This window comes from Schistocerca cancellata, chromosome 5, assembly GCF_023864275.1.
Source record: "Schistocerca cancellata isolate TAMUIC-IGC-003103 chromosome 5, iqSchCanc2.1, whole genome shotgun sequence".
Taxonomy (NCBI): Eukaryota; Metazoa; Arthropoda; class Insecta; order Orthoptera; family Acrididae; genus Schistocerca; species Schistocerca cancellata.
Window position 1 is genome coordinate 377,887,593 of NC_064630.1, and position 26,050 is coordinate 377,913,642.

At 41.0% G+C, this 26,050-nt stretch overlaps 1 protein-coding gene across 1 annotated transcript in view; it reads right to left on the bottom strand.

Annotated features, from left to right (window-relative positions):
* Nucleotides 1–23,404, bottom strand: part of LOC126188015 (facilitated trehalose transporter Tret1-like) — a 96,719-nt gene extending 73,315 nt beyond the window's left edge. The window contains exon 1 of the mRNA XM_049929432.1: nucleotides 23,319–23,404. Within this exon, the coding sequence (XP_049785389.1) occupies nucleotides 23,319–23,388 (70 nt within the window). The 5' untranslated portion in view covers nucleotides 23,389–23,404. The remainder of the gene's footprint in view (nucleotides 1–23,318) is intronic.
* Nucleotides 23,405–26,050: the final 2,646 nt, after the last annotated feature.

Below are 26,050 nucleotides of genomic sequence, written 5' to 3' on the forward strand. Positions count from 1 at the left end.
GTCTGGGCTTACAAGCCTTCTTCTCTGTGCTCTGGTAGCTGTATGATCTGCCACTGCTGCTCTTATAATTCGACGATCCTGGCAGGCGTCTGTGCTGTATGGTCATCTAGAAACTCGTTCACGGTTGTGAGACTGTTCACGTTGCCAAAGATACCAGCGTCGTCGCCCAAGTGACTCAGCACGTCCAGCTTCTGTGACGATTCTGCGAAAGGGCCATTACATCACTCGGAAGGCCACAAATAGACCCTTTCAAATTCCCTCAGCTGCACAAGCTGCGGCGTAGTCGCGAATGGAGCAGTGATCCGAAAATTTAGACTAAATTTCTTTATTCCACGTCTATTATCACAAATATTGTAAGTTCTCAGACTAATGGTTTCGATCAGCAATGACCATCTTCAGATCTGCAGCAAAGCGCAAATAGAACTAGTGGATGTCTGCAGCTTAAAAAATAAGCCGTGAAGAAAAGTATTACTGACATACATGTGAAAACCACGCCCTTTCAATATGACAAGGCATACCTGTTTCATAATATGCTGACGCCATAATGACATCGTCAAATGCTAAACACACTAAAGTCATCTTGTTAACAGTGCTACTGCTCAAAAACTGCCACACAGTAGCCACGAAATGTTTGTGTCGCAAGCTCGCCAGATGCCGCTACTGTAGGCATACACATATTCTTCAACGATTTAATTATACGATGCAAGATAAAAAGAATAAAATTGGTAAAGTCTGTAGTAGGCTTACCAGGTGTAAAGGCATTACAGTAATAAAATTCTATAAATTAAGACACAACAAATGTTCGATTGTTAAAAAGGAAAAAGTTTAGTGACAATAATTCTGATATGCGCTAATGGCGAATTTTAGATGAAAATATAAAGGCATAAATAATAACCAGCTTATGGAGTACACAGAATAATATAAAAACGACAAAACAAATAGCTGTAGATATCCTCTAGCTGCATTTGGGTATTCCAGAAGATCTGAAGATAATTGCTGAGCGAAACCGGTAGTCTGAAGACCTGCAATATTTGTGGTCATAGACGTGAAATAAAGACATTTATTCTCGTTCAGTTGGCTGTAGGAAGCACAACTGCGTCTCGTGGCATGGGCGGCTACTTGCTCCAAACGTCTGAACCACACTGAGCCTTCTGGCTGAGGGCATTACCTGTTAAAGGGTAGATACAGATGGCGCTCTGATAGCTATCCCACAATACCATCTGTTGAAACCATTATTACATCTGCTATGCAGCAGGTGGTATACGCCGTCACCGGATCAAAATCGACCTCATATATATAGTGATCATTGGGGGACTTAATATGTGCTACCTTTAGCGTGTCAGTTCTTTTCTTTTCTTTATCTGTCTACCTGCGGGCACGCCGCACAATTTACTACGCGATGTTTTCTGCACAGTTATAACTACACCGCGACATGGAGTATGGCTATCAGCATGAACTAACCATTTTGCGGCCACTCGTTCACACTGCAATACTTGACCTGCTACCCATGGAAAAATAAACGTTGATGGATTACTTGTGCTATGTGCGCTTGGAAGTACTAACTATTAAAAACAAATTACTCACAATAGCTATAATTATTAGCATGAAAATGAAGTAACTTTTTTTGATGTGTGTATAATGCGTGGTTAATTTACATCTTGCTTTTGTAGGCTATGGTACCAAACCAGATCCAACATCCCCAAAAATTAACTAAAAATACAGTTGCTTATACATTGCGTACGTAAATTCAACTGTTTATTACAACTTGCTGGGTTCACGCAAATCAATTAGTTATTTGCTATTTACATTAGGAGTTTCTCGAGCAGAGTAAGTGTCTCCAGTTGTCGGTCGTACTTCGTTAACGCTGCAGTCATACCCGTTATTACATGAATTCGTGGGCCAAAACTTTATGTGTGAGGGGGAATATCAGTCCAGGGCATATTTAACTGATTTAGGCTAACCTGACAAGCTGTAACAAACGGCTGAATTTACATCTCCAAACTGAGAGCATATGTGCTTGTAGCTCAGCTGTGTGCCTTGGACAAGACGGGAGCAATTTGTTAGTATCGCCTACAAATGCAATACTCATCTATTGTACTTAATAATCTTACGTGAGAGAGAGAGAGGTAGAGGGAGAGAGAGAGAGGAGGAGGAGAAGGCGAAGGAGGAGGAGAAGAAGAGAGAGAGAATGTATGTAAGTGTGTACTTTGTTTGTGTGTGCATGGTTTTCTTTTAAACGAAGATCATGTGGGAAAATGGGTGCGAAAATCATCGCACAGACCACATCAAGGCTGATAGATGCTACAGTCCAGCGGCCATTAAGGTAGCTTCCAGTTTTAGAGCGAACGTTTTAAGTTAGGCTTTGGCTCTACTGTTATTGATGCCAATTGAATCATCAAGTTTACTCTTAACCTGTCACAATTTATTTTGTTTCGATTACAGGTTTCGTACGTTTAAACCTTCATGATCAGGTGAATTCGTATGTTGTGTTTACGACTTTAGGGTATCCTGTGACGCTGTCTGGTAGCAGAAGACAAAAGCGAAACACTATTACAGGACATGGCTAATAATTTTGTGGAGGTCTTTGATTGAAGAAATGAACAGAAATATAAACGTAAAGGAAAAATACTTTCAGTGGTCACAGGGTTCCTTCCTTTCGCGTTACATCACACCCAACATTACATGCATTTTCTTAACACCAAAGTAAGCAATTGTAAAAAACAAAAGTGTTTATGATATTTTACTTGATGTAGTACGACAGAAATCCTGTGACCTCTAGAGCTATTTTTACCTTTAAATTTATATTCTTGTTCAACTTTGCAATCAAAGACCTTAACAAAACTATGAGCAATGTAATGAAATAGTGTTTTGTTTTTAGCTTTTGCTAGGTGCTGTCACATGTTACCTCAAAGTAATAAACGCAACACATACATCCACACGATGACGAAGGTTGAAACGCATAATGGAAAAAAGTGACTACTGAGAGTAAACTTGTTGTTTCACACAGTAATTGCCTGCGTTTCCTCACTGGAATTTCTATAGCAGAGTTGATTTTTTTGTGCCTTTTACTAACTAGTTAGACGACAACGTGACGCAGCTCAAACTGATACGCGCTTTGCGAATGCGGAAACATTGCTTCACGTGTGGGCTCGCAGTTTCATTATCTATTTGCATGGTGTCTGGTGCGAGACAATACAATAGTTTACGACACTGTTGTTTATTATCAGTCTGTCCTATTATAACGAACACTGTTTACCAAAGGGATCCACAAACAAAGTGCGACCAGAAAGCAGGCACCAGTGCAGTGTTGTAAACTTTCCACTGAACTTGCAGTTCGATGGAAGAAAGGGAGGGGGGGGGGGGCAGTAGGCTCGAACTGATTGCTTATATAGAACTGATTTTTTTATAGTTTTCGTTTTCGACGAATGTCAGACTTGGTGAGCGTTCCCCTAACAAGGAAATATCACCAACGCAACATATTTTAAGGAGAAAGAAAGCACACATCCAAGACATCAGCACCACCAGTGCATCCGCGCGAAAAAAAATTGTTTTTCCTTATGAATCTCACTTAGGGAATTTATTACTCCTTGCAGCATGTTTAAAATCGACTTGTTTTTCCCTCGTTGCTAGCAGAGACTGCAGCCGAAAGACTCTCGGTTGGAATTTTACCATTGTCGATTTTCAGGCTTCCAGGTATAAGTAGGCTGTTTAGGTTCTTATATTGGTAACGCCACGTAGCGCTTTGTATGAAAATCACTGGCTGTGCTGTGTGCAGTCTGTGGCTAGTTTGCATTGTTGTCTGCCATTGTAGTGTTGGGCAGCTGGATGTGAACAGCGCGTAGCGTTGCGCAGTTGGAGGTGAGCCGCCAGCAGTGGTGGATGTGGGGAGAGAGATGGCGGAGTTGTGAGAACGGATGATCTGGACAGAGACAGTAACTTTGTAAGACTGGATGTCATGAACTGCTATATATAATATGACTTTTGAACAATATTAAGGTAAATACATTGTTTTTTCTCTATCAAAATCTTTCATTTGCTAACTATGCCTATCAGTAGTGCCTTCAGTAGTTTGAATCTTTTATTTAGCTGGCAGTAGTGGTGCTCGCTGTATTGCTGTAGCTTGAGTAACGAAGATTTTTGTGAGGTAAGTGATTTGTGAAAGGTATAGTTTAATGTTACTCAGGGCCATTCTTTTGTAGGGATTATTGAAAGTCAGATTCTGTTGCACTAAAAATATTGTGTGTCAGTTTAAGCACAGTCATATATAATTTTTTTAAGGGGACGTTTCATATGTCGACCCTTAGCCTAGGATACCTCACTGGAATCTGATTTTTTCTTGTAGTTTGGGTAATTAGTGTAGCTTTTGTTTATTGCCAGCGCGTAATTATAGAGAGAATCTCCTTTGTAGTTGTAGTTTTTCATTCTTGTACAGTAAAACAGTTGTGGCATGCATGTAGATTTGCACCAAGTATTTCGCAGCTGCACTTGCAATTAACGAGATATTATTTTCAATGTTATGTTAATGTGTTTTCTTATTTTGCTCTTCAAATTGAGTTTTTCTGTGTTGTCGTGGAAATATTGTGACAATAATGGCGTGTGAAAAACGTAATACTAGGCTCCAAAGCAAACTGAGAAATGACAGTGAAGACGAAAGCAGTATGTTAGCGCCACTGTGTAATGAATTAACTAATGTTCAAAGTAGTAATTTGGCAATTGTGCATAGGGAAATGGAGCGGGCTGCAAATAATGGTGCAGGCAGTGAAATAATTAGTGAACAGGGAAGCATTATCGATCGATCGGTCGGCAACAGCTTGCCTCAGGAATCCGAAATGACAGGACACAATCCTGCAAATACTGTAGATTCAGGTTTTGCGTCCTTGCAGTTTTCTCAAGTAAGTCAAGACACATTTCCTGCTTTTCAAAATGCGAATATTGCCGGTTCAAATGCATTGCCGAATAGCACTGAGAAACATGTTTCAGACACCAGAGCATTGTTATTACAATTAATGCAACAAATGCTTCAAAAGTTAGACACAATGGAACAAAATCTTCAAAAGTTAGACACAATGGAACAACACCAGAGACAAACACAGCAAAAGCTTCAAAAGTTAGAGACCACACTTGAACAAACACGTGAAGATTTAACTACTGAGTTACATAACATTGAATCGAAATGTCAAAAAGTCTGTAATGACGTAAAAACACAAATTTGTGAGCATTTTCAACCTATTTTTTCGCGGCATGAAAATGTATTACAGAATCACGAAGCAGCCATAAAAGAACTGCAAACCATTGATCATGAAAATCATGAGACCTTGTGGGCTAAAATTGACTCAGTTGCATCTACCGATTCGGTTACGCTACTTGCAAAAACTCAGGAAAACTTAAAGGACACAGCAGATACGTTTTCAACAAAAATGGACACTCTGAAACTTGGTTCAGAAAAACACACTGAGGAAATAAGTACACTGTCGGAGAAAGTAGCCGAACTTTCAGATCCGTTAACTAACTTATCTGCAAAGGTACATGATCTGAATGACACAAGACCTGTAGCCATCACTGACAGAAGAGTATGAACAAATTAAGAAATTCAAACAAAATCAGAATCAAATTAATACGCAGTACGAAAGAGAAATCCGGGAAGTACAAAATCAGTTGGCACAAGTAATACAAAAATTACATATTTCAGAGGACACTCGCGCTCCAACACGGGAAGAGGGACTTAGAAATACGGAAAAGCCACAAAATAATAACACAGGGCATTTCGGAAATTATGAAAGAAATTGGCAAGGTGCACCGAATTTTGAAATGGAACCGCCGACACGACGTAATAATGACCGATATGCTACTCGCCGACAGGATGATTTTGACTATAAGCTGTTCATTACTACATGTAAATTCAAAACATTTACGAATTCTGGCAACGACATTCATCCACAAGCGTGGCTCCATCAATTCTCTCATTGTTTTCCTCCCAACTGGTCACTAGAGCACAGATTAGAATTTATGTACGGCTACTTAGAGAATGAACCAGCTGAAAGAATGCGATCAGTCATTCACGATTGTCACAGTGAAGGAGAATTTTATCATGCCTTCCTCTCAGCATATTGGTCTCAAGCTACACAACACCGAGTAAAACATAGCATCATAATGATGAAACATTTCGAACAATCTGAATTTTCCAGTCTTGTGAAATATTTTGAAGACATGTTGCACAAGAATCAGTACCTGTCAAACCTATACAGCCCCTCAGAACTCATCCACATTTGCTTAATCAAACTACCTGAACATTTACGACATATTATTTTGGCAGGACGTTGCAAAGATGACATTGAAGCTTTTCAGGGACTCTTACAAGAATTGGAAATCGACACTGACAATCGCGGGACGCGAAAACAGGAACATAACAATTACAGGTCACATCCGTCACGATTCCATGATGAAAGAAATAATAACTGGACACGACAAGACCATTCTTACAACGTAAATCGTGACCAAAACAGACACCACCCGTATGACAACCACTGGCAGAGTAATAGTTACAGAGATAGATCACATTTATGTAGTAATGAATATGACAGTAATAATCATAGAAACAGACAATTTGGCAACCAGAACTATTATTATCATGGGAGACAGAATAACTTCAGACGCAATGGTCCGCAGTGATAATTCAGGGAGAAATTCTCCACCACTTAACCGACAAGAAAGAAACTACAGGAACTACCAACATGACGACAGAGGATATAATCATAACGACAGACCTGAATTTCATCAGAACTGGCGGGATTCTAACAGGGCTGGGCCCTCTCGACAAGGTGAATTTGTGGAAGTTAGGTCTCCTAATCCCAGTAACGACGCACGCCAACAAAGAAACACACAATGACTCGCACCGCAGGCAGCCACGTGCGCCTGCTGGCTCAGGGAAAAATAACATAGACGCTAACCTAGAGAAAAATTCCAGTATTCTTTACCGATGTATACCACATGATAATTGCGTTAAAGTTGAAACTCTGCGTACTAGGAAGAGCAAAGGGTTACACCACATTTCACATGTAAAACAATTTATTGAGAGATAATCTGCTTTTTAACTTAGTCTTTGCTACAAAATTTTTCACTTCACGTTACTAGCACTCTTTTTCAATCTTGGAAACTGTTAACATGCAACTATGTTTTAAAGTTAACTATCCAGTCTAGAACCTAGGGAACATATTTAGACAGTATTTACGAGTGCGTTGTTATAGTGAACAGAAGACACAGTGTTATTTTGTGTGTACATTCTTGCTTGTTAGTTGCACGATTATGCAACGACTATAAGGCTCACATACTTAGAACATACACTGGCACTGCTAATGAGATTTTAATGCAACATTTTGGTTTACTTGAAAATACATTCTGGATTTAAAGTACTTTCTGTGAGATACCAGATGACACAGTGGTTAGTTTATGTGACAGCTACACGATTTTATCACGATGCTACTAATGAGTGACCATGTTGCTTTTGCGGTGTATCTGTTTCATATCTGCACAGTTTTTCTGAATTCTTCTGGAAAGGAAAACTTTTTTAGTAGTAACTTTTGTGGTATAGCTACAATGAGACAGCCTTTTTCGTAGCACAACAATACGTTACAGTATAGTACTTCCTTGATACGGTACTGTACATAATAACTACAACATCTATACGCAAAGCATTTCATTTTCGTTTATGATGAGGTAAGTACATTGATTTCAGCAGAACTTTGCTTACAGAGGACGATAACTACGACACTTCCACAAAATTATCCTACAGCAAGACGCACATTTAGCGCTACAGGACACGCATTTGAGAGATTAATTTTGTACTTAAACCATTTATTTTTTAAGATTTTTGAATTACAAAGAAATTTTTCCGTGATAAATTTCATTCCATTGCTGTAATCTGTAACATCTGAGGGTATAATTACATTAATCTTCAGGGGGGTACATGCTTACTTTGTGTACCATGTGTTTGGCAAGCACAAGGAGCCCTAGCTAATATGGTATTTGCTTATACGACTTTACACATCGGTACCATATTTCTCTAACACAGAATTACACAGCTATCTGATTATTTAACAGAGAAACAAAATTTTTTTACTACATCAGTGACACATGTTTATGCAATTACACAGTTGGGTAACTTCACACTTCTGAAATTGTATCTTGTCTGTACTTTGTGAACTGTTCATATTTTTTTGGAACCATTGTGATACTATGAGAGCTTTGAATGATGTATTTGGGAAGGGATCATGATTTTTGAAGTACGTTTGAGGTTAAGATGTGACATAGGTATTAAACATGGCCATTTTTACTGTAATATTTTTTCTGCTTGAGCTTTGTCATGTTTAGGTATAAGTTATTGCATTTGCTCCTGCTGTTTGCCAGGCATAATGTTACTGAATTTGACTCTGTTAAGCCAGTTTTACTATGGATTTATTTTTCTTGTTTGCTGTGCATTGCCTTATATTAGTTGTAATATTGCATTTGCTTTGCTAATTTATGCTGCTTGCTTTGCCAATTTGCATTTTTTATCGTTGCTGTTTGTGTTTATTGTTTTGCACTGCTGCTGCATTACCTCATCCCTTAGTTTAGCATCTGAGCTCAGTAGATTTAAGTTAGTGTAAGATGGGGTAGGCTATATAAGAGAACGAGTTGTGATGAGTGGAAAGAAATGCATTGAGAAGCTATAAGAAAATGGTTTGGCCAAAAAAGTATTTAAAAGAGGATATGAACAAAAAAGTAGGGTTTAGGGACAACAGGTTAAGGTAGGATTTTCTTGGAAATAAATGATGAGGTAAGATAATGGAAAATAAATAATGAGGTAAGAAATATGTGAACATATAAATACAGAGAGCATGCTTGGATAGGATCTTTTTGGTGGAAACAAATGTTGAAATAAGACGAAAGATCTATGGAATGAAGTTTTGGGTTGGAGTGCAGTAACAAATGTTACACTTAAAACAAACCCTGTCCTGTATTTTTGTGTTATTACACTATGTGAATTTGTGTTTTTCCTGTCTGTATGTGTCTAGCTAATAAGATTTATGTTGTAGAATTTTTCTGATAATATGTTATTTACCTTGTAAAGATGTTTAGACATTATTTATTCTGTTTTGTTTTAATGCTCATGTGTGAAGTTGATGTTTCAAAAGTTATTCTGATCTTTTATGTATGTAATTATGTCATAATTCCTGTAACACTGATGTATATGTATATTTCTATTCTTTTGTAAAGCCTGTATTACTACAAATGTTATCTGTATTGTTATGTTCTTTAATGATGTATTTTGTACCTTTGTTATTGTATTCTTATGTTATCAAATTGTAATTGACACCAGTTCATCAAATTAAGTAACTTGTAAGTTACATTTTACTGCACACGTTTCTTTAGGTCATAGTATATGGACAATATGTGAGAAGTAGGGACTGATAGTGTTTGCATGTGTGTTAATAATTCAGCAAGGGTCTGGATAACAACATTGCTGGTTCTAAGGACATTAAAAAAAAAAGAAGTTTGTGAGTGCACAAGTGGTGGTTCATGGACTTGCTATATTGTCCACAAGACTCTTCTATGGTGATTGTGCACCTGCACAGTCGCAACGGATGGCTGCTAGCCATCTCTACAAGGACTGCAGTGGGTCTACACCTTTGATGACTCACCAATACCATAATTTCTACAAGGACTGCAGTGGGTCTGCACCTCTGGTGGCCCACCAATACCATAATCTCTACCAGGACTACAGTGGGTCTGTTCTGTGATGACCTACCTACCAATATTCTTCAAAACTTAGACTGACTCTGCGGTGGGTTTCCTCTCTTGTGGCCTATTACCTGTCTGCATGTCAAGAGTCAGCACTGTCTTTCCGTTGGAAGGACAACACTACTTCTTCAAGACTGCATGGAAATCCACTACTTCTGTGTGCATTTTCTTTTATGGCTCAGACTTTGAGAAAAACACTGCTATTTTACTGCGATGAACGATCGGGACTGTCTTTATGGACTGTGAGAAAATTTTATCTTTTGACCAACATTGTATCAATAAGTGTGTGCATTTCATTTCTTTGTTATTGTAATTGTGAAAAAATTTTAACAAATATGTATTCGCCAGTGCCCAAAACAGTTTGTAAAATTTTTTGTGTGGAGCATGGGGGCTATGTAAGTAGGCTGTTGAGGTTCTTACATTGGTAACGTCACGTAGCGCTTTGTATGAAAATCACTGGCTGTGCTGTGTGCAGTCTGTGGCTAGTTTGCATTGTTGTCTGCCATTGTAGTGTTGGGCAGCTGGATGTGAACAGTGCATAGCGTTGCGCAGTTGGAGGTGAGCCGCCAGCAGTGGTGGATGCAAGGTAAATACATTGTTTTTTCTCTATCAAAATCTTTCATTTGCTAACTATGCCTATCAGTAGTGCCTTCAGTAGTTTGAATCTTTTATTTAGCTGGCAGTAGTGGTGCTCGCTGTATTGCAATAGCTTGAGTAACGAAGATTTTTGTGAGGTAAGTGATTTGTGAAAGGTATAGTTTAATGTTAGTCAGCGCCATTCGTTTGTAGGGATTATTGAAAGTCAGATTCCGTTGCGCTAAAAATATTGTGTGTCAGTTTAAGGGCAGTCATATATAATTTTTCTAAGGGGACGTTTCACAGGGACCCGCTTTACCTTTGGTTTCATTTGCGTTCTTAGCACCTTGCTTCACTTTTGTAAAACTTTACACAAGTTGTCTTTGTAGAAATTACACTGTGTGAAGATTTGCAGCATTGAAATGCAATAAACGAAAATGTCACAAAAGGAAAAAGTGTAGAAATGTGTTTTATGTGGTATATTTACACAACGATTACTGATGATGCCTCGTAAAAAAGTGAAGTGTGTCTGGTAAACCACTCTTTTAAACTATATTACGCTAAAGACAAAGAAAAAATAAACCCCATAGTACTGTAATAGATATATCACACCAACTGCGGAAGATGACTAGCAAATTAAACATTATCGTGTAAATTTTTGAAAAGAGAAAAATGTTCCATTAATTTTGAATGAAAATGTTTTGTTAAAGAAAATCTCTTTTAAATTCATTAAAAGCCACCGCTAAATTATATTTCTCAGGGCGCTATCGCCAGAAACATCACACGTATTCCAACGTCAAGACATCCGTCTTTCTCACGATGGGTAAAATATCTTCCTTTAGTGTTAAGCGGTAAGCAAATTAAATATAATACTCAAATAATTATTTTTCTCTGTGAGGCTTGATGCTCCAGTATAGCTGACTATGTGCAATGGCAACGTGCACAATTAAAACAATTCTTTAAAAAAAAACTGTACCTCTGGCCTAAAATGGAATGGAAATGATTATGAGACGCCGTTCTCCATTTAATAAGATTAAATCCTTTCATTACTTTCATAATTAAACGACTATTGAGAAGTTTTTGTCAATTTTAACAGCAATGGCGTAGTTTCAACAATGCAATTACAAATGGCCAGAGCAACATTTAATTGTTACGTAATTAAATAAAGGGGACAGGGAAAGTACTTCCTTGCTACTAACAAAACCACATACTGCATTAGATACTGACATACATATTTAGCAGAAATTCTAAATACATTCATATGAGTACATTAATTACAGACCGTGATCTATGAGGACCTTCAGTAGGACTTCAGAACCAAGGAGACGAAAGAACAGGAGAGAGAACAAAGAAACAAAGTTCCTTTCTTTTATACTGCTTGACAAAGATCATGCTTATTATAATTCTCAGAGAGCATATATCGCTTTCATTTTCGTTTAATATCGATTATTATATTTTATATTCCTTTTTTTTTTTTCAAGAAGCGATGCTATAACATGCCTCGTTTCTGGTGATGTTTGACTACGCCGCAAACTTTGTTGCGTTATTTTGACTCAGTAGTTCGACTAATGATGACTAGACTGTGGTAATCAAAACATATGACATTTCCCCATCTGGTTAAGTCGTCTAATAACAAGCATGCAATAAATAAAAGCTTCTAGGTGACAACTGGTGCCTAAGTAGACCAAAAGAATTTAAAGCGTCGTGATTTATTTGCAGTCACAAATAAAAGTGAAATGTGTATTGTGCCTAAGTGCACTTCAGACTCATGCTCTGTTCGCTCTGTCACAGGCGCTACATTTCTAATACTCGTTACGCCTGCTGTGATAAATATATCTCATTTACTTCGGAGAAAAATTAAGAGGATCACAGTTTATGATTTTCGATTTTCGTACTTCAAACCACACGCAAAACCAAATTTCCGGTTTCCATCATTACTAGGAGAAATCTGTAAATGAGGTGAATTGCAGTCACTGGCATGAAATGTACGTAATCAATTAGGACAAAATAAATGCTATGACGTGAAATACGAGGGACATCCGATAATTAAAGAGACAAATTGGTGTAGGCAAAAAACCATATTTTTACAAAATGTGTTTTTCTACTTGTCAACATAATCCCCGGCAATATTAACACATGTCCCAAATATCAACTAGTTTCTTTATGTCTGATGTAAAGAAATTTTTGTCTTGTTGTCTGATCCACTTTTCCGCAAATCTTTTGACCTTCAGGTTGTTGCTGAAGTTTATTCCACGTAATGCCTCCTGGAGTGGACCAAACAAATGAAAATCCAAGGGAGCCAAATCTGAACCGTAGAGAGGATGAGGTAGTATCTCCCAACACATTTTTTCAATGGTTTCTTGGGTCTGTTGGGTGATGTGAGGGCGATTTATGTCACTTTTTATGTTTTTCTTCGATAACTGGAAACCTGCGGCTCCTAGCGAAAATGTAAACTACACACATCAAAAAAGTTTTGCACCGCCTCGGTTCTGAGCGTTCCGGAAACTGTACAGAAAATTGGAATAGGGATCAACATAAACATCATTTCCACCCTTTTTATTGCTCTTGAAAACCACGTAGTGCACTTTGTACCACCATACAGCGATATCTTCAGAGGTGGTTGTCCAGATTGCTGTACACACTGGTAACTAATACCCAGCAGCACGTCCTCTTGCATTGATGCATGACTATTCTATTCACAGTGGCATACTATCCACCAATTCATCAAGGCATTGTTGGTCAATATTGTCACACTCCTCAATGGCGATTCCTCATAGTGGTTGGTTGGTTCACGTCGTCCATAAACAGACATTTTCAGTCAATCCCAGGCATGTTCTAAAGGGTTCATGTTTGGAGAATATGCTGGCCACTAGTCGAGCGACGTCGTTATCCTAAAGAATGTCATTCACAAGATGTGCACGATGTGAGCGCGAATTGTCGTCCATGTAGACGAATGCCTCGCCAAATGCCGCCGATATGCTTGCACTATCGGTCGGAGGATGGCATTCACTTACCGTACAGCTGTTACGGCGCCTTATAGGAACACCAGCAGCGTACGTCGGCCTGACATAATGCCACCCCAAAACATCAGGGAACCTCCACTTTGCTGCACTCACTGAATAATGTGTCTAAGGTTTTCAGCCTTACCGGGTTGCCTCCAAACACGTCTCCGACGATTGCCTGGTTGAAGGCATGTGCGACACTAATCGGCATGTTGTTGGGCCCATCTGTAACACGCTGCATGGTGTCATGGTTGCAAAGATGAACCTCGCCATGGACGTCGGGTGAGAAGTTGCGCATCATGCAGCCTACTGCGCACAGTGAGTCGTAACACGACGTCGCGTGGCTGTACGAAAAGCATTGTCCAACACGGTGGCGTTGCTGTCAGGGTACCTCCGAGCCGTAGCGGTCATCCACTTCAGTAGTAGCCCTTGGGCGGCATGAGCGAGGCATGTCACCGACAGTTCCTGTCTCTCTGTATCTTCTCCATGTCCGAACAACATCGCTTTGGTTCACTCCGAGACGTCTGGATACTTCCCTTGTTGAGAGCCCTTCCTGGCACAAAGTAACAATGCGGACGCGACCGAACCGCGGTATTGACCGTCTCGGCATGGTTGAACTACAGACAACACAAGCCGTGTACCTCCTTCCTGGTGGAATGACGAACTGATCGGCTGTCGGACCCCTCCGTATAATAAGCGTTGCTCGTCCACGGTTGTTTACATCTTTGACCGCGTTTAGTGACATCTCTGAACAGAGAAATGGCCTGTATCTGTGACAATATTCACGTCTATCTTCAGGAGTTCTGGGAATCGGGGTGATGCAAGACACTTATTGATGTATATACATTAAATTTCCTACAAAAAAGATTGTATTCATTATTTCTCTAGAACCAGTAGTCTCCGTGGAGCAGTTGATGAAAATATACGTTCTTGAAATAGTATTTTAATGGTACAATGTTAATGTTTACTGTTAAATGAAGTGCGTTAAGAGGAAGCATTCAATGTGTGTGTAACGTCTAAGTGCAGTTGAACCGTATAAGTGGTAAAACGTATTCTGTAGACGTGCTGGACTGGAGGAGAGAATAGTGCAGCGTAGACGCGTAAAGGAAGGTAGGTCGGTGGATTGTGGTCATGCGCTTCCCTCCTTTGTAGGTCTGCAAACTCAAGAGTGAGCAGGCCATTCCTCCACATCCTCTGCCTCACTACGTCACAAGCAGCGACTACAGAGTGTTTCAAGAAGTTGTATTGACCCTTCCGAAGACCGTCTTACCAATGAAGCTATAGCGAGCGTTCCACAACTCACCTTATCACTGACGATGCAGTGCAGAGACATGAGGGCGGTGTTTGTTTTCCACAAAGTGCGTTAACATTACATGGACTATAGATATTAGTGATAATACCTAAGTAAGAAATGCATCTGGACTGATTGTAGGTAAGTCACCCCACACTGTTCTACAGTGTTAGAGTGGAAATTGATTCTTAGTCAACCTGTACGGCAGCTGTAGCGTTCTCCCAGGAAGGGCGACTTCCTCCCCGGTGAGAGCTGTTCGTTTTTCCAATTTACAGACAGACTTTATACCTTCAAAGCGTTTACAGTTCAGGTCTCTTGTGTGAGCATACAAAATAACTTCGCCGAGCTCGTGTTTATGTAGTGGAATTATTTTTTCAGTTTATCGAGTACTTATTTGCAGTTCAGTGAGCTTTCACATAAAATAACATTGGACTATGTCTTTAAAGTAGAATATGAGGTTTGGAACTTTCATAGTGCCAACTATTTATTTATGGCTCTTACAAAATAGGTATGTGTTCCAAAGTTTTACTGACCTTCAAAGTAGTCACCAGCATTGTGTATAACCCGTTGCCAGCAATGTGGAAGTCGTAGGATACTCTTAGCAGTGCCAATTGGTTGACAGTTCGAGCAGCGCGGTCTATTGCCCGACGAATTTTAGCAGTTCTGAAGCGAATGCCGTGAAGTGTTTCCTTCAGTTTAGAAATCGAGTTGAACTCACGAGGGCTTAAGTCAGGGGAGTGCACTAGGTGATGTAGCACTTAGCGGGACCATCAGTCAAACAAATCAGTGAACAGCTTGCACTATACGTGGTTGAGCATTGTCCTGCAAAATGATCAGGTCCTGCAGAAAGTGTCATCACTTCTGTCTCTAAGCTGGTCGTAGGTTGTGTTCCACAAATGAAGTGATGACACTTTCTGCAGGACCTGACCATTTTGCAGGACAATGCTCAACCACGTACAGTGCAAGCTGTTACTGATATGTTTGACTGACGGTGCTGCTAAGTGCTACACTACTACTGCAATCCCCTGACTTGAGCCCTAGTGAGTTCAGCTCAATTTCTAAACTGAAGGAAACACTTCACGGCATTCGCTTCAGAACTGCTACAAATTCGTCGGGCAATAGACCGCGCTGCTCGAACTGTCAACCAATTGGCACTGCTAAGAGTATCCTACGACTTCCACATCGCTGGCAACGGGTTATACACAATGCTGGTGATTACTTTGAAGGTCAGTAAAACTTTGAAACATTTAGCTATTTTGCACGAACTGTAAATAAATAGTTGCCACTATTAAAGTTCCAACCCTTGTATAAGATGATCATAAACAAAAAAGAAATAAGAATAATGAAATGTAGTTGAACTGAATTAGTGTATGCTAAGGGAATTAGATTAGGAAACGAGACACTTAAAATAGTAGGTGCGTTTTGCTGTTTGGGCAGAAAATAACTCACGATGGCCGAAGTAGAGATCATACAAAATGTAGACCGGCAATGGCAAGAGCAGAATTTCTGCAGAAGTGAATTTCTTAACATCGAATATAGATTTAAGCGTTAGGAAGTCTTTTATGAAGGTATTTGTCTGGAGTGTTGCAATGTATGGAAGTGCAACGTGGACGATAAACAGGTTAGATAAAAAGAGTAGAAGCTTTTGAAATGTGGTGGTACGGAATAATGCTGAGGATTAGAAGGGTAGATCACGTAAATAATAAGGAAGTACTGAACAGAATTGGGGAGACAAGAGATTTGTGACAATTTGACCAAAAGAAGGGACCGATTGATAGGACACATTCTGAGATATCAAGGAATCACCAATTTAGTATTTAGTATTTGAGGGAAGTGTGTGTGTGGGGGGGTGGGGGGGTGGGGGGGTGGGAGTAAAAATTGTAGAGGGAGACCAAGAGAACGATACAGTAAGCAGATTCAGAAAGTTGAAGGTTGCAGTAGTTTTTCGAAAACGAACAGGCTCGCACAGGATAGAGTAGCATGGAGAGCTGCATCAAACCAGTCTTCGGACTTAAGACCACAAAACAACAACAACAACATTCATAGACACAACGGCTAATAAATGTTTAATTTTTAGGTGAGATGTTGTCAGTGCCTGATGCAGTCGTGGTGGAAATGGATTTGATTGGTGAATATGGTACCTTGCTACTGTCTATCGCTCACAGCTTATTGTAAAACTTTTAACAGTGTTGTTGTCACTTGGTGATGAATTAATGGCCAGAAAGTTACTTCTATCATTATTAAATCTTGCTGGTAGCTGAGTGGAAACAGTTATCCAAAATACACAACATACCTGTGTGAACAAATGCAATGGAAATGATTATGTTTGAGTCTACAGCGTTAATCTGCTGTAATTTGTTGGTTGACCTATGTTGATATATTTGGAGTTCCATAACACGTAGGTGTTATCCCACAGGCACGTCTACTCACTGCGTCGCTAGTGATTCATAAGAATGGCTGCGGAAGGGTCAGGATAACTTCTTGAAACACCCTGTAGTTGCTTCTTGTGACGTAGTGGACAAGAGTAAGTGGGGAATCGCCTGCTCGCTCTTCAGTTTGCCGACCTATGAAGGAGCAAGTATATGATCATAATCCGGGAACTAACAATACATTCCCTTACCTACCCTCCACCGCCCCCCACCCCTCCTCTAGCTTGTTACACCCACAGAAGACAATTTATCCCTTAACACCGCGCTACTGCAGTTACATGTGGTACACATCTAATATTTGTTCTGAATCCATTTAATTTAGTAACAAACGTTAATTTTATACCATTAAAACACTTTTTAATAATCTGCGTTTCTTCCGTCCCCTGAAACACAGAAACTCTTAGCTCTAGAGAAAATAAATCTAAATTTTTCTTAGGTAATTTAATACAGTTCAATCGGGAAACATTTTCGCTAGAAACCGTAGTTTTCAAGTTAGTCAAGAAAAACACAAAAAAGGACTTCTGACTCCCCTACCCCCCCTTTCCCCACTTCCCACGTTCGCACTGCAAAGGAAAGGAATTATAGTACGTGATTCATGGCACTCCCTCCTACTACTATACAAAACTTTGCGACTACACAAACTTTTACTCCTAATTTTCCTCTGTTGACTGGACTATTAACGATGCCGAAGCCGCTGCGCAGCGTAGCCTATGTCTCAATTAAGGCTTTCATGAGCTAGCGGCTCATGTTTGCGTGTTACTGATGGTAACCGAAATCGCTGAGGGCGGCTGGGTCACGACTGTTGTTGTTGTCTTCAGTCCAGAGACTGGTTGGAAGCAGCTCTCCATGCTACTCTATCCTGTGCAAGCTTCTTCATCTCCCAGTACTTACTGCAACCCAGCCGGCCGCGGTGGTCTAGCGGTTCTGGCGCTGCAGTCCGGAACCGCGGGACTGCTACGGTCGCAGGTTCGAATCCTGCCTCGGGCATGGGTGTGTGTGATGTCCTTAGGTTAGTTAGGTTTAAGTAGTTCAAAGTTCTAGGGGACTTATGACCTAAGATGTTGAGTCCCATAGTGCTCAGAGCCATTTGAACCATTTACTGCAACCTACATCCCTCTGAATCTGCTTAGTGTATTCATCTCTTGGTCTCCCTCTACGATTTTTACCCTCCGCGCTGCCCTCCAGTACTAAATTGGATATCCCTTGATGCCTCAGAACTACCAACCGATCCCTTCTTCTAGTCAAGTTGTGCCACAAATTTCTCTTCTCCCCAATTCTATTCAATACCTCATTAGTTATGTGATCTACCCATCTAGTCTTCAGCATTCTTCTGTAGCACCACATTTCGAAAGCTTCTCTTCTCTTTTTGTCAAAACTATCGTCCACATTTCACTTCCATACATAGCTACACTCCATACAAATACTTCCAGAAACGACTTCCTGACACAAATTATACTCAATGTTAACAAATTTCTCTTCTTCAGAAACACTTTCCTTGCCATTGCCAGTCTACATTTTATATCCTCTCTACTCCGACCATCATAAGTTATTTTGCTCCCCAAATAGCAAAACTCATTTACTACTTCAAGCTTTTCATTTCCAAAGTTAATACCCTCAGCATCACCCGATTTAATTCGACTACATTCTATTATCCTCGTTTCGCTTTTGTTGATGTTCATCTTATATCCTACTTTCAAGACACTGTCCATTCCGTTCAGCTGCTCTTCCAGGTCCTTTGCTGTCTCTGACAGAATTACAATGTCATCGTCGAACCTCAAAATTTTTATTTCTTCTCCATGAATTTTAATTCCTACTCCGATTTTTTCTTTTGTTTCCTTTACTGCTTGCTCAATATACAGATTGAATAACATCGGGGATAGGCTACAACCCTGTCTCACTCCCTTCCCAACCACTGCTTCCCTTTCATGCCCCTAGACTCCTAACTGCCATCTGGTTTCTACGATAACTAACGTGAAATGCTCCTACATTTGCGAGTCGTGAGAAAACGTGCAAGACCCGCGCCTCAGGTCTATGTGAAGACAGACACAGTGTAGACTGGGGAAGAGCTTTCTTATATGTACTGTTTCAAGAAACGACCATGCTTCCAAGTAAATGTTTCTTTTGCTCTGATTGATCCATCGAAGGAAACGCATCCCTAACTAAAGTAGCTGTTTTTCCCGCATTTAACTGTCACGGAAAGAGTATATTCCGTGATAGTGACTTTCGAAGACTATAAGCAGGTAGGTCTCGCTAGATCCCAGTCCTCCAGTCAGTGCGGCGATATGCAGTGCGTTTGATAGAAGGACCATTAGCACGCTATTTGGATGTCAGAAAAATGATGTGGTTAGGTGTTTTACTCAGTGTAATGCACAGGACGAAACACGCCAAGCTGCAATCAGTGATGATGACAATATTATCGTTATGTTGTCGGCAACAAGGAATATACAACGTTATGAGCTATAGAAACTAATGAAACCTATTTGAGAGAGGTTTCTCACAGGATTTATGGGAATAATACCACTGGGGGAACAGATTTGATGGAGGTACGTGCCATGTCCTGCCATTGGGAAATGTCTTGCGGTACACTAGCTGACGAAAAGCATATGAACTCCTAACAGTCGACATTAATATAGAGTATGGCCACCTTTGGCCTTTATGATGGCTCCATCACTGATTGCGACACTATTAGTGAGGTGTCTGTTGATGAATGGAAGCCCATTCTTTCTCTAGGGCCAAAAGCTGTAGAAGGTAGTGACACTGGGGTGCGGAGCGCAATCGACGTCGTAACTCATCTGAAATATGTTCGATTGGGTTCATGTTGGGACTCTGGGCAGTCCAGCAGTGTTACTGTCCACAAACCTTATCCTTCGCCTCACACATGGTACTTCATGGCAGTGTGCATTGCCATGCTGATGCAAATAATCTTCGTCACCTAGGCCTAACTGTTCCTCTACTGTATGCAATACACAGTGCTGTAAAATGCATTCATACCCTTCTGCATGTAGCGTTTTCAGAAGCGCAATAAAAGGACCAAATCCTACCACGAGAAGCATCTGAACACCGTAATACCACTTGGTTCGTATTTCAGTGTTGGCTCTACACATGATCACAGGTAAAGTGCTCCAGGCATTTCGCAAACCAAAAACATGCCATCGGATTTCCATAAAGTGTAGCATGATTAATCACTGCAAATCCTTTGTTTCTAGTCATACACTGTTCATGAGTGACACACTTTACTCCATCTCAAGTGTCGCTAAGCATTGATTACAGAAATGTGCGCCTTACACTGAAGCGAAAAAGTTATGGGATACCTCCCAGTAGCGCGTCGCACTTTATTTTTCCTGGCGGAGTCAGTAACTCGACGTAGCATGGACTCAGCAAGTCGTTGGAAGTCCCCTGGAGGAATAGAGAGCCATGCTACAGCCGTCCACAATTGCGAAAGTGCTGCTGGTGCAGGTTATTTTGTACGAAGTTTCCTATCGCTTATGTCCCATATATGTCTTATGGGGTTCGTGTTTGGCAATCTAGGTGGCCAAATCATTGGCTCGAATTGTCAGAATTCTTCAGACCAACCGCGGGTAACTGTGGCCAGGTGACACGGCACATTGTGATCCATAAAAAATCCATCTTGTTTGGGAATGCGAAGTCCATGAATATCGACAACTTATCTCCAAGTAGCGGAACATAACCATTTACAGTCAATGATCGGTTTAGGTGGATCAGAGGACACATTCAATTCCATGTAAATACAGTCCACACCATTATGGAGCCACCATCATCTTGCACAATGCCTTGTTGACGACTGGTGTCCATGGCTTCGTGGGGTCTGCGCCACTCTCGAACCCTACCATCGGCTCTTAACAAGTGAAACTGGGACTCATCTGACCAGGTCACGGTTTTACAGTGGTCTAGTGCCCAACCGATATGTTGACGAGCCTTGGAGAGGCGCTGCAGGCGATGTCGTGCTGTTAGCAAAGGCACTCAGTTGCTCGTCTGCTGTCATTGGCCATTGGCGCCAAATTTCGCCGCACTGTCCTACCAGCTACGTTCATCGTACACCCCACATTGATTTCTGCTATTGTTTCACGCACTTCTAATTTTCTGTTAGCTCTGACAACTCTAAGCAAACGCCGCTGCTCTCGGTCTTTGATTGAAGGCCGTGATGAGACGTAAATACCTAAAGTGTGGTATTCTCGGCACACTCTTGACATTGTGGATCTCGGAATACTGAATTCCCTAACGATTTTCGAAAAGGAATGTCCCAGCTCCAATTACTAATTCGCGGTCAAAGCCTCCTGATTCCCGTCGTGCGCCTATAATCACGCTGGAAACCTTTTCACTTGTCCTCAGTGTATGAGGAGCTACTGGAACATTGTTTACTGATCTTTTCAACTTACTACGAATAGTCATTGTGCTAGCTAGACTGCTGTTAACACTTTGGAACTCAAGAGTCATTCCTTCAGTTGATTTTACATTATTTTTACAACCACCCTCAGCAAGGAACAATAGTCCGTGTCATCAGTACTTGAAGTCTGCGTGGTGCTGGTTTAGCTTTGCTTGCTCCTTCACGTTTCCACTGCAACAGTCGACAGTCGACGTCGAAATGGTTGAAATGTCCCTGATGGATTTGTTACTCAAATGATATCACACAACTGAGCCACGTTCAAAGTCACCTACCTCTTATAACTGACTCATTCTACTGTCACTGCTTTTCTACTGACAACACAGTATTCCGCGACTCCTCTTATACTGCTGGGTCTCGCCTCTAGTGACATCTAGTGCTCAATTCTACAGTGCATAGGAGTGTCCGGATACTTCTGATCAGATAGTGTACATTAGTCTGATGGCGCAATTTCGAAATGGAGATGGTCAGACTGATTCTTCAGAATGTTAGTGGGAAAATATTGTTGATAGGAATGTTTGGGTCGAACTGGGAGTTGTGACGGGTTAGCGTGATGGTTATGGTGAATGTTGGTGGAAGCAGGGAATCTTGATTCGAGTCCTAGTGCAACACAAACTTTTATTTCGTTATTTGCAGAGTTATGATTACTCTTCACTCTGTAATGGTTTGACTGGTTATAAGAAAAAGTTATAAAATAAGCTTGTTACATCTCAAACAATGGTCAATCAAAAATGCCACGATATGATAATGGGTCACTGTCTGTAAGCATGATTAAACTAATGATAGTGTCGTCATTGTTGCCACTTTTGCACGATGATAACTGAGTTAGAAATTAATGGGCTTAATAAGGAAACATGCTTCGATATCACCGTGTCACTGGAGAACAAATTCCATCGTCTCTATTTCATATCTTTGTCAGTGTGACTGGATGAGTAGCTTCTAATGCGATTATCAGATGCAGTTGCAGGAAAAAGTCTTCCCTGTGGTGACGTGACACCTTATCTAGTTCATGTTATCACACAGTGTTACCACGATAACTTAATCAAGAATGATGTGATCTTTGACAACTCATTTTTGCTTGGTTTCGAACATCTAAATATTAGCGATGTCCGAAATCATTCTTCGCGACGATTGCTTAATTTTTGCGCGGGAAGGAAAGAATAGAGTTTTGCGAGGAGGTCGTTAGAGACAGAGCACAATGTCTTGATGGGCACGGAAATCATCCGTGCTGTTTCATAGGAACCATCCTATCACCTCAAGTGATTTAAACGAATCAGAGAAACTAACCTCGGCCTACTAGACGACGATTTGAACTGCCGTCTTCACCTCACTCGCTAATTTTTGCTCGAAACCTACTCTAATATTCTACTTCTGTGATACAGACATTATTGTACGTACACGTGGGGTAACCGAAGCATTTTCTTCAACGTGGAAAAGATGTACACAGGCAATCGAAAAACATCTGGGTACAGACGGATGTGATTGGATGGAAAGAGGTACAGATGCAAGTGTTTTGACAACCAAGTACGAGTCAAACAAAAAGCGCACATTCCATGCACACTTGAATCACGTTTACTGCAAAAACGATGACACACGTTAGCGTAAATGCAACCATTGTTCAACTTCCGTTCGTAGATGCAACGAGGGGAAGGTTTAATACACCGTAAACGTACCCTCTGCCATCCATTCTGCAATGGTCTGTAGTATTTACGAGACGTAGAGGTAGATAGAAGGTGTCAGTGTTAAAAAGTTTGCGTGTGCCAAATACAATTCACAAATAGTGCGCATCTAACATGAATGACGAAACGAAGTGAGACAGCATATAAGGCGGCGCCACCTACCGGAGAAGGCTGCGGCGTACTGGAGACGCCGGGAGCCCCTGGGCGCTTGCCGCTTCTGCTGCTGCTCCATGCTGCCGCGCCGGCGCCCGCTGCGCGACTGGCAAATCCTCGGCGCGGCCGGCCTTCAGTGACATCGGCGGCTCGTTATCGCCTGCCGGAGCTCGCCGGTCATCGCGCAGCTGAGCACGAGCGCACCGCGGGGGATATCGCCGAATGGCTAAGCGGACGCGAACAGTTGTGCAACAGTATGAAACATCGCTTCCGCTCACTCGCCTCTCTCCTGTGGACACAACACCCACATACTTTTTGTGGAATCATTGGCTTTACACAGCTAGTTTGGAGCATACTTAAATAGAATACAATAACGCTGGGCTGAATAATTCAAACAATATTGAAAGAAACTTCCTGCCAGATTAAAACTGCGTGCCGGACCGAGACTTGAACTCGGGACCTTTGCCTTTCGCGGGCTAGGCCATGTCTCCGCAATATCCTTTCTTCCAGGAGTGCTGGTTCTCCAAGTTTCTGTGAAGTTTGTAAAGTAGGAGACGATGTACTGCAAAAACTGAAGCTGTGAGGGGGGGATCGTGAGTCGAGCTTGCGTAGCTCAGGTAGTAGAGCACTTGCCCGCGAAAGGCAAAGATCCCGAGTTCGAGTCTCAGTGTGGCACACATTTTTAATCTGTTTGGAAGTTTCATATCAGCGCAAACTACGCTGCAGAGTGAAAATCACATTCTAGAATATTGAAAGAATAGAAGATTTTAGTGACTGGGGAGAAATCACAAAGGGAGTCCCACAGGGCTGAATTTTCGGTCCATTTCTATTCCATATACAGAGTGAATCACCTAAACTTTGCACAGCAAATATTGCGGAAATGGAAAATGCTATTGACGTTTGGTTTTCACAGAATGGGTTGGTAGTCAGCGGCTCGTATTGTTAGATAATAAACAGACTGTAATATTACATAGAAAGCGTATTTTTGTGGAAACGAATACTTTTTAAATGGAACAATGCCTACAGACTTTAGCAAACTGAAAGTAGGGTAAATTAGAATGCTAGTGGTGTTTGTTGCATAAATCTCGTGCGAAATGTTTACGAGATATCGTATTTTTAAAAGTTGTGACGCCGACACTTGTTTGTGCCATTCAGCGTGCGTAGTTACTGGGCACGATATTGTTCTGTTTTATTACAGTGTACTTTTGTGTTCGTTGAGTGCATCGCAGTGTGTGGCAGTCCAAACTGTAGGTCGTAAATGGACGATGGTATTTACCAATGCGGAAAAAGCTAACATGCTCATGGTGCATGTAGAAAGATAACAATTCGTTATTGTACGACGTATGCGGCAAGATATCCCAATAGACGTCAACCATCTTGGCAGTTGTTTATCGCCCTTAACCAGTTACGTGAAAGTTGTAGAGTAACAACTAGACCACGTAACAGAAGGAAGTAAGTGACGGTAGAAGAGGGGAAAACTAATGTTTTTGCTGCCGTTGCAGTTCGTCCGCACATTAGCTTCTGCGCCATCGTACGAGGAAGTAGCATGAGACAGGTAAGGGTCCTACGCAATCTCCATAAACATATGTTCCATCCGTATCACATCTTTCTCCTTCAAGACCTGCATGGTAACGATTATGAGAATCGTGATAACTTCTGTACTTGGGCAAGACAGGTAACTTGTTGTTGTGGTCTTCGGTCCAGAGACTGGTTTGATGCAGCTCTCCATGCTACTCTATCCTGTTCAAGCTTCTTCATCTCCCAGTACTCTCTGCAACCTACATCCCTCTGAATCTGCTGAGTGTATTCATCTCTTGGTCTCCTTCTACGATTTTTACCTTCCACGCTGCCCTCCAATACTAAACTGGTGATCCCTTGATACCTCAGAAAATGTCCTACCAACCGATCCCTTCTTCTAGTCAAGTTGTGCCACAAACTCCTCTTCTCCCCAATTCTATTCAATACCTCCTCATGCCTCCTCATACCTCCTCACACATTATTGTGGCCAAGATAGATACGAAGCCCACGCCTACTACAGTAGTACAAGTTTATATGCCAACTAGCTCTGCAGATGACGAAGAAATTGAAGAAATGTATGATGATATAAAAGAAATTATTCAGATAGTGAAGGGAGACGAAAATTTAATAGTCATGGGTGACTGGAATTCGAGTGTAGGAAAAGGGAGAGAAGGAAACGTAGTAGGTGAATATGGATTGGGGCTAAGAAATGAAAGAGGAAGCCTCCTGGTAGAATTTTGCACAGAGCACAGCTTAATCATAGCTAACACTTGGTTTAAGAATCATGATAGAAGGTTGTATACATGGAAGAACCCTGGAGATACTAAAAGATATCAGATAGATTATGTAATGGTAAGACAGAGATTTAGGAACCAGGTTTTAAATTGTAAGACATCTCCAGGGGCAGATGTGGACTCTGACCACAATCTATTGGTTATGACTTGTAGATTAAAACTGAAGAAACTGCAAAAAGGTGGGAATTTAAGGAGATGGGACCTGGATAAACTGAAAGAACCAGAGGTTGTACAGAGTTTCAGGGAGAGCATAAGGGAACAATTGACAGGAATGGGGGAAAGAAATACAGTAGAAGAAGAATGGGTAGCTTTGAGGGATGAAGTACTGAAGGCAGCAGAGGATCAAGTAGGGAAAAAGACGAGGGCTAGTAGAAATCCCTGGGTAACAGAAGAAATATTGAATTTAATTGATGAAAGGAGAAAATATAA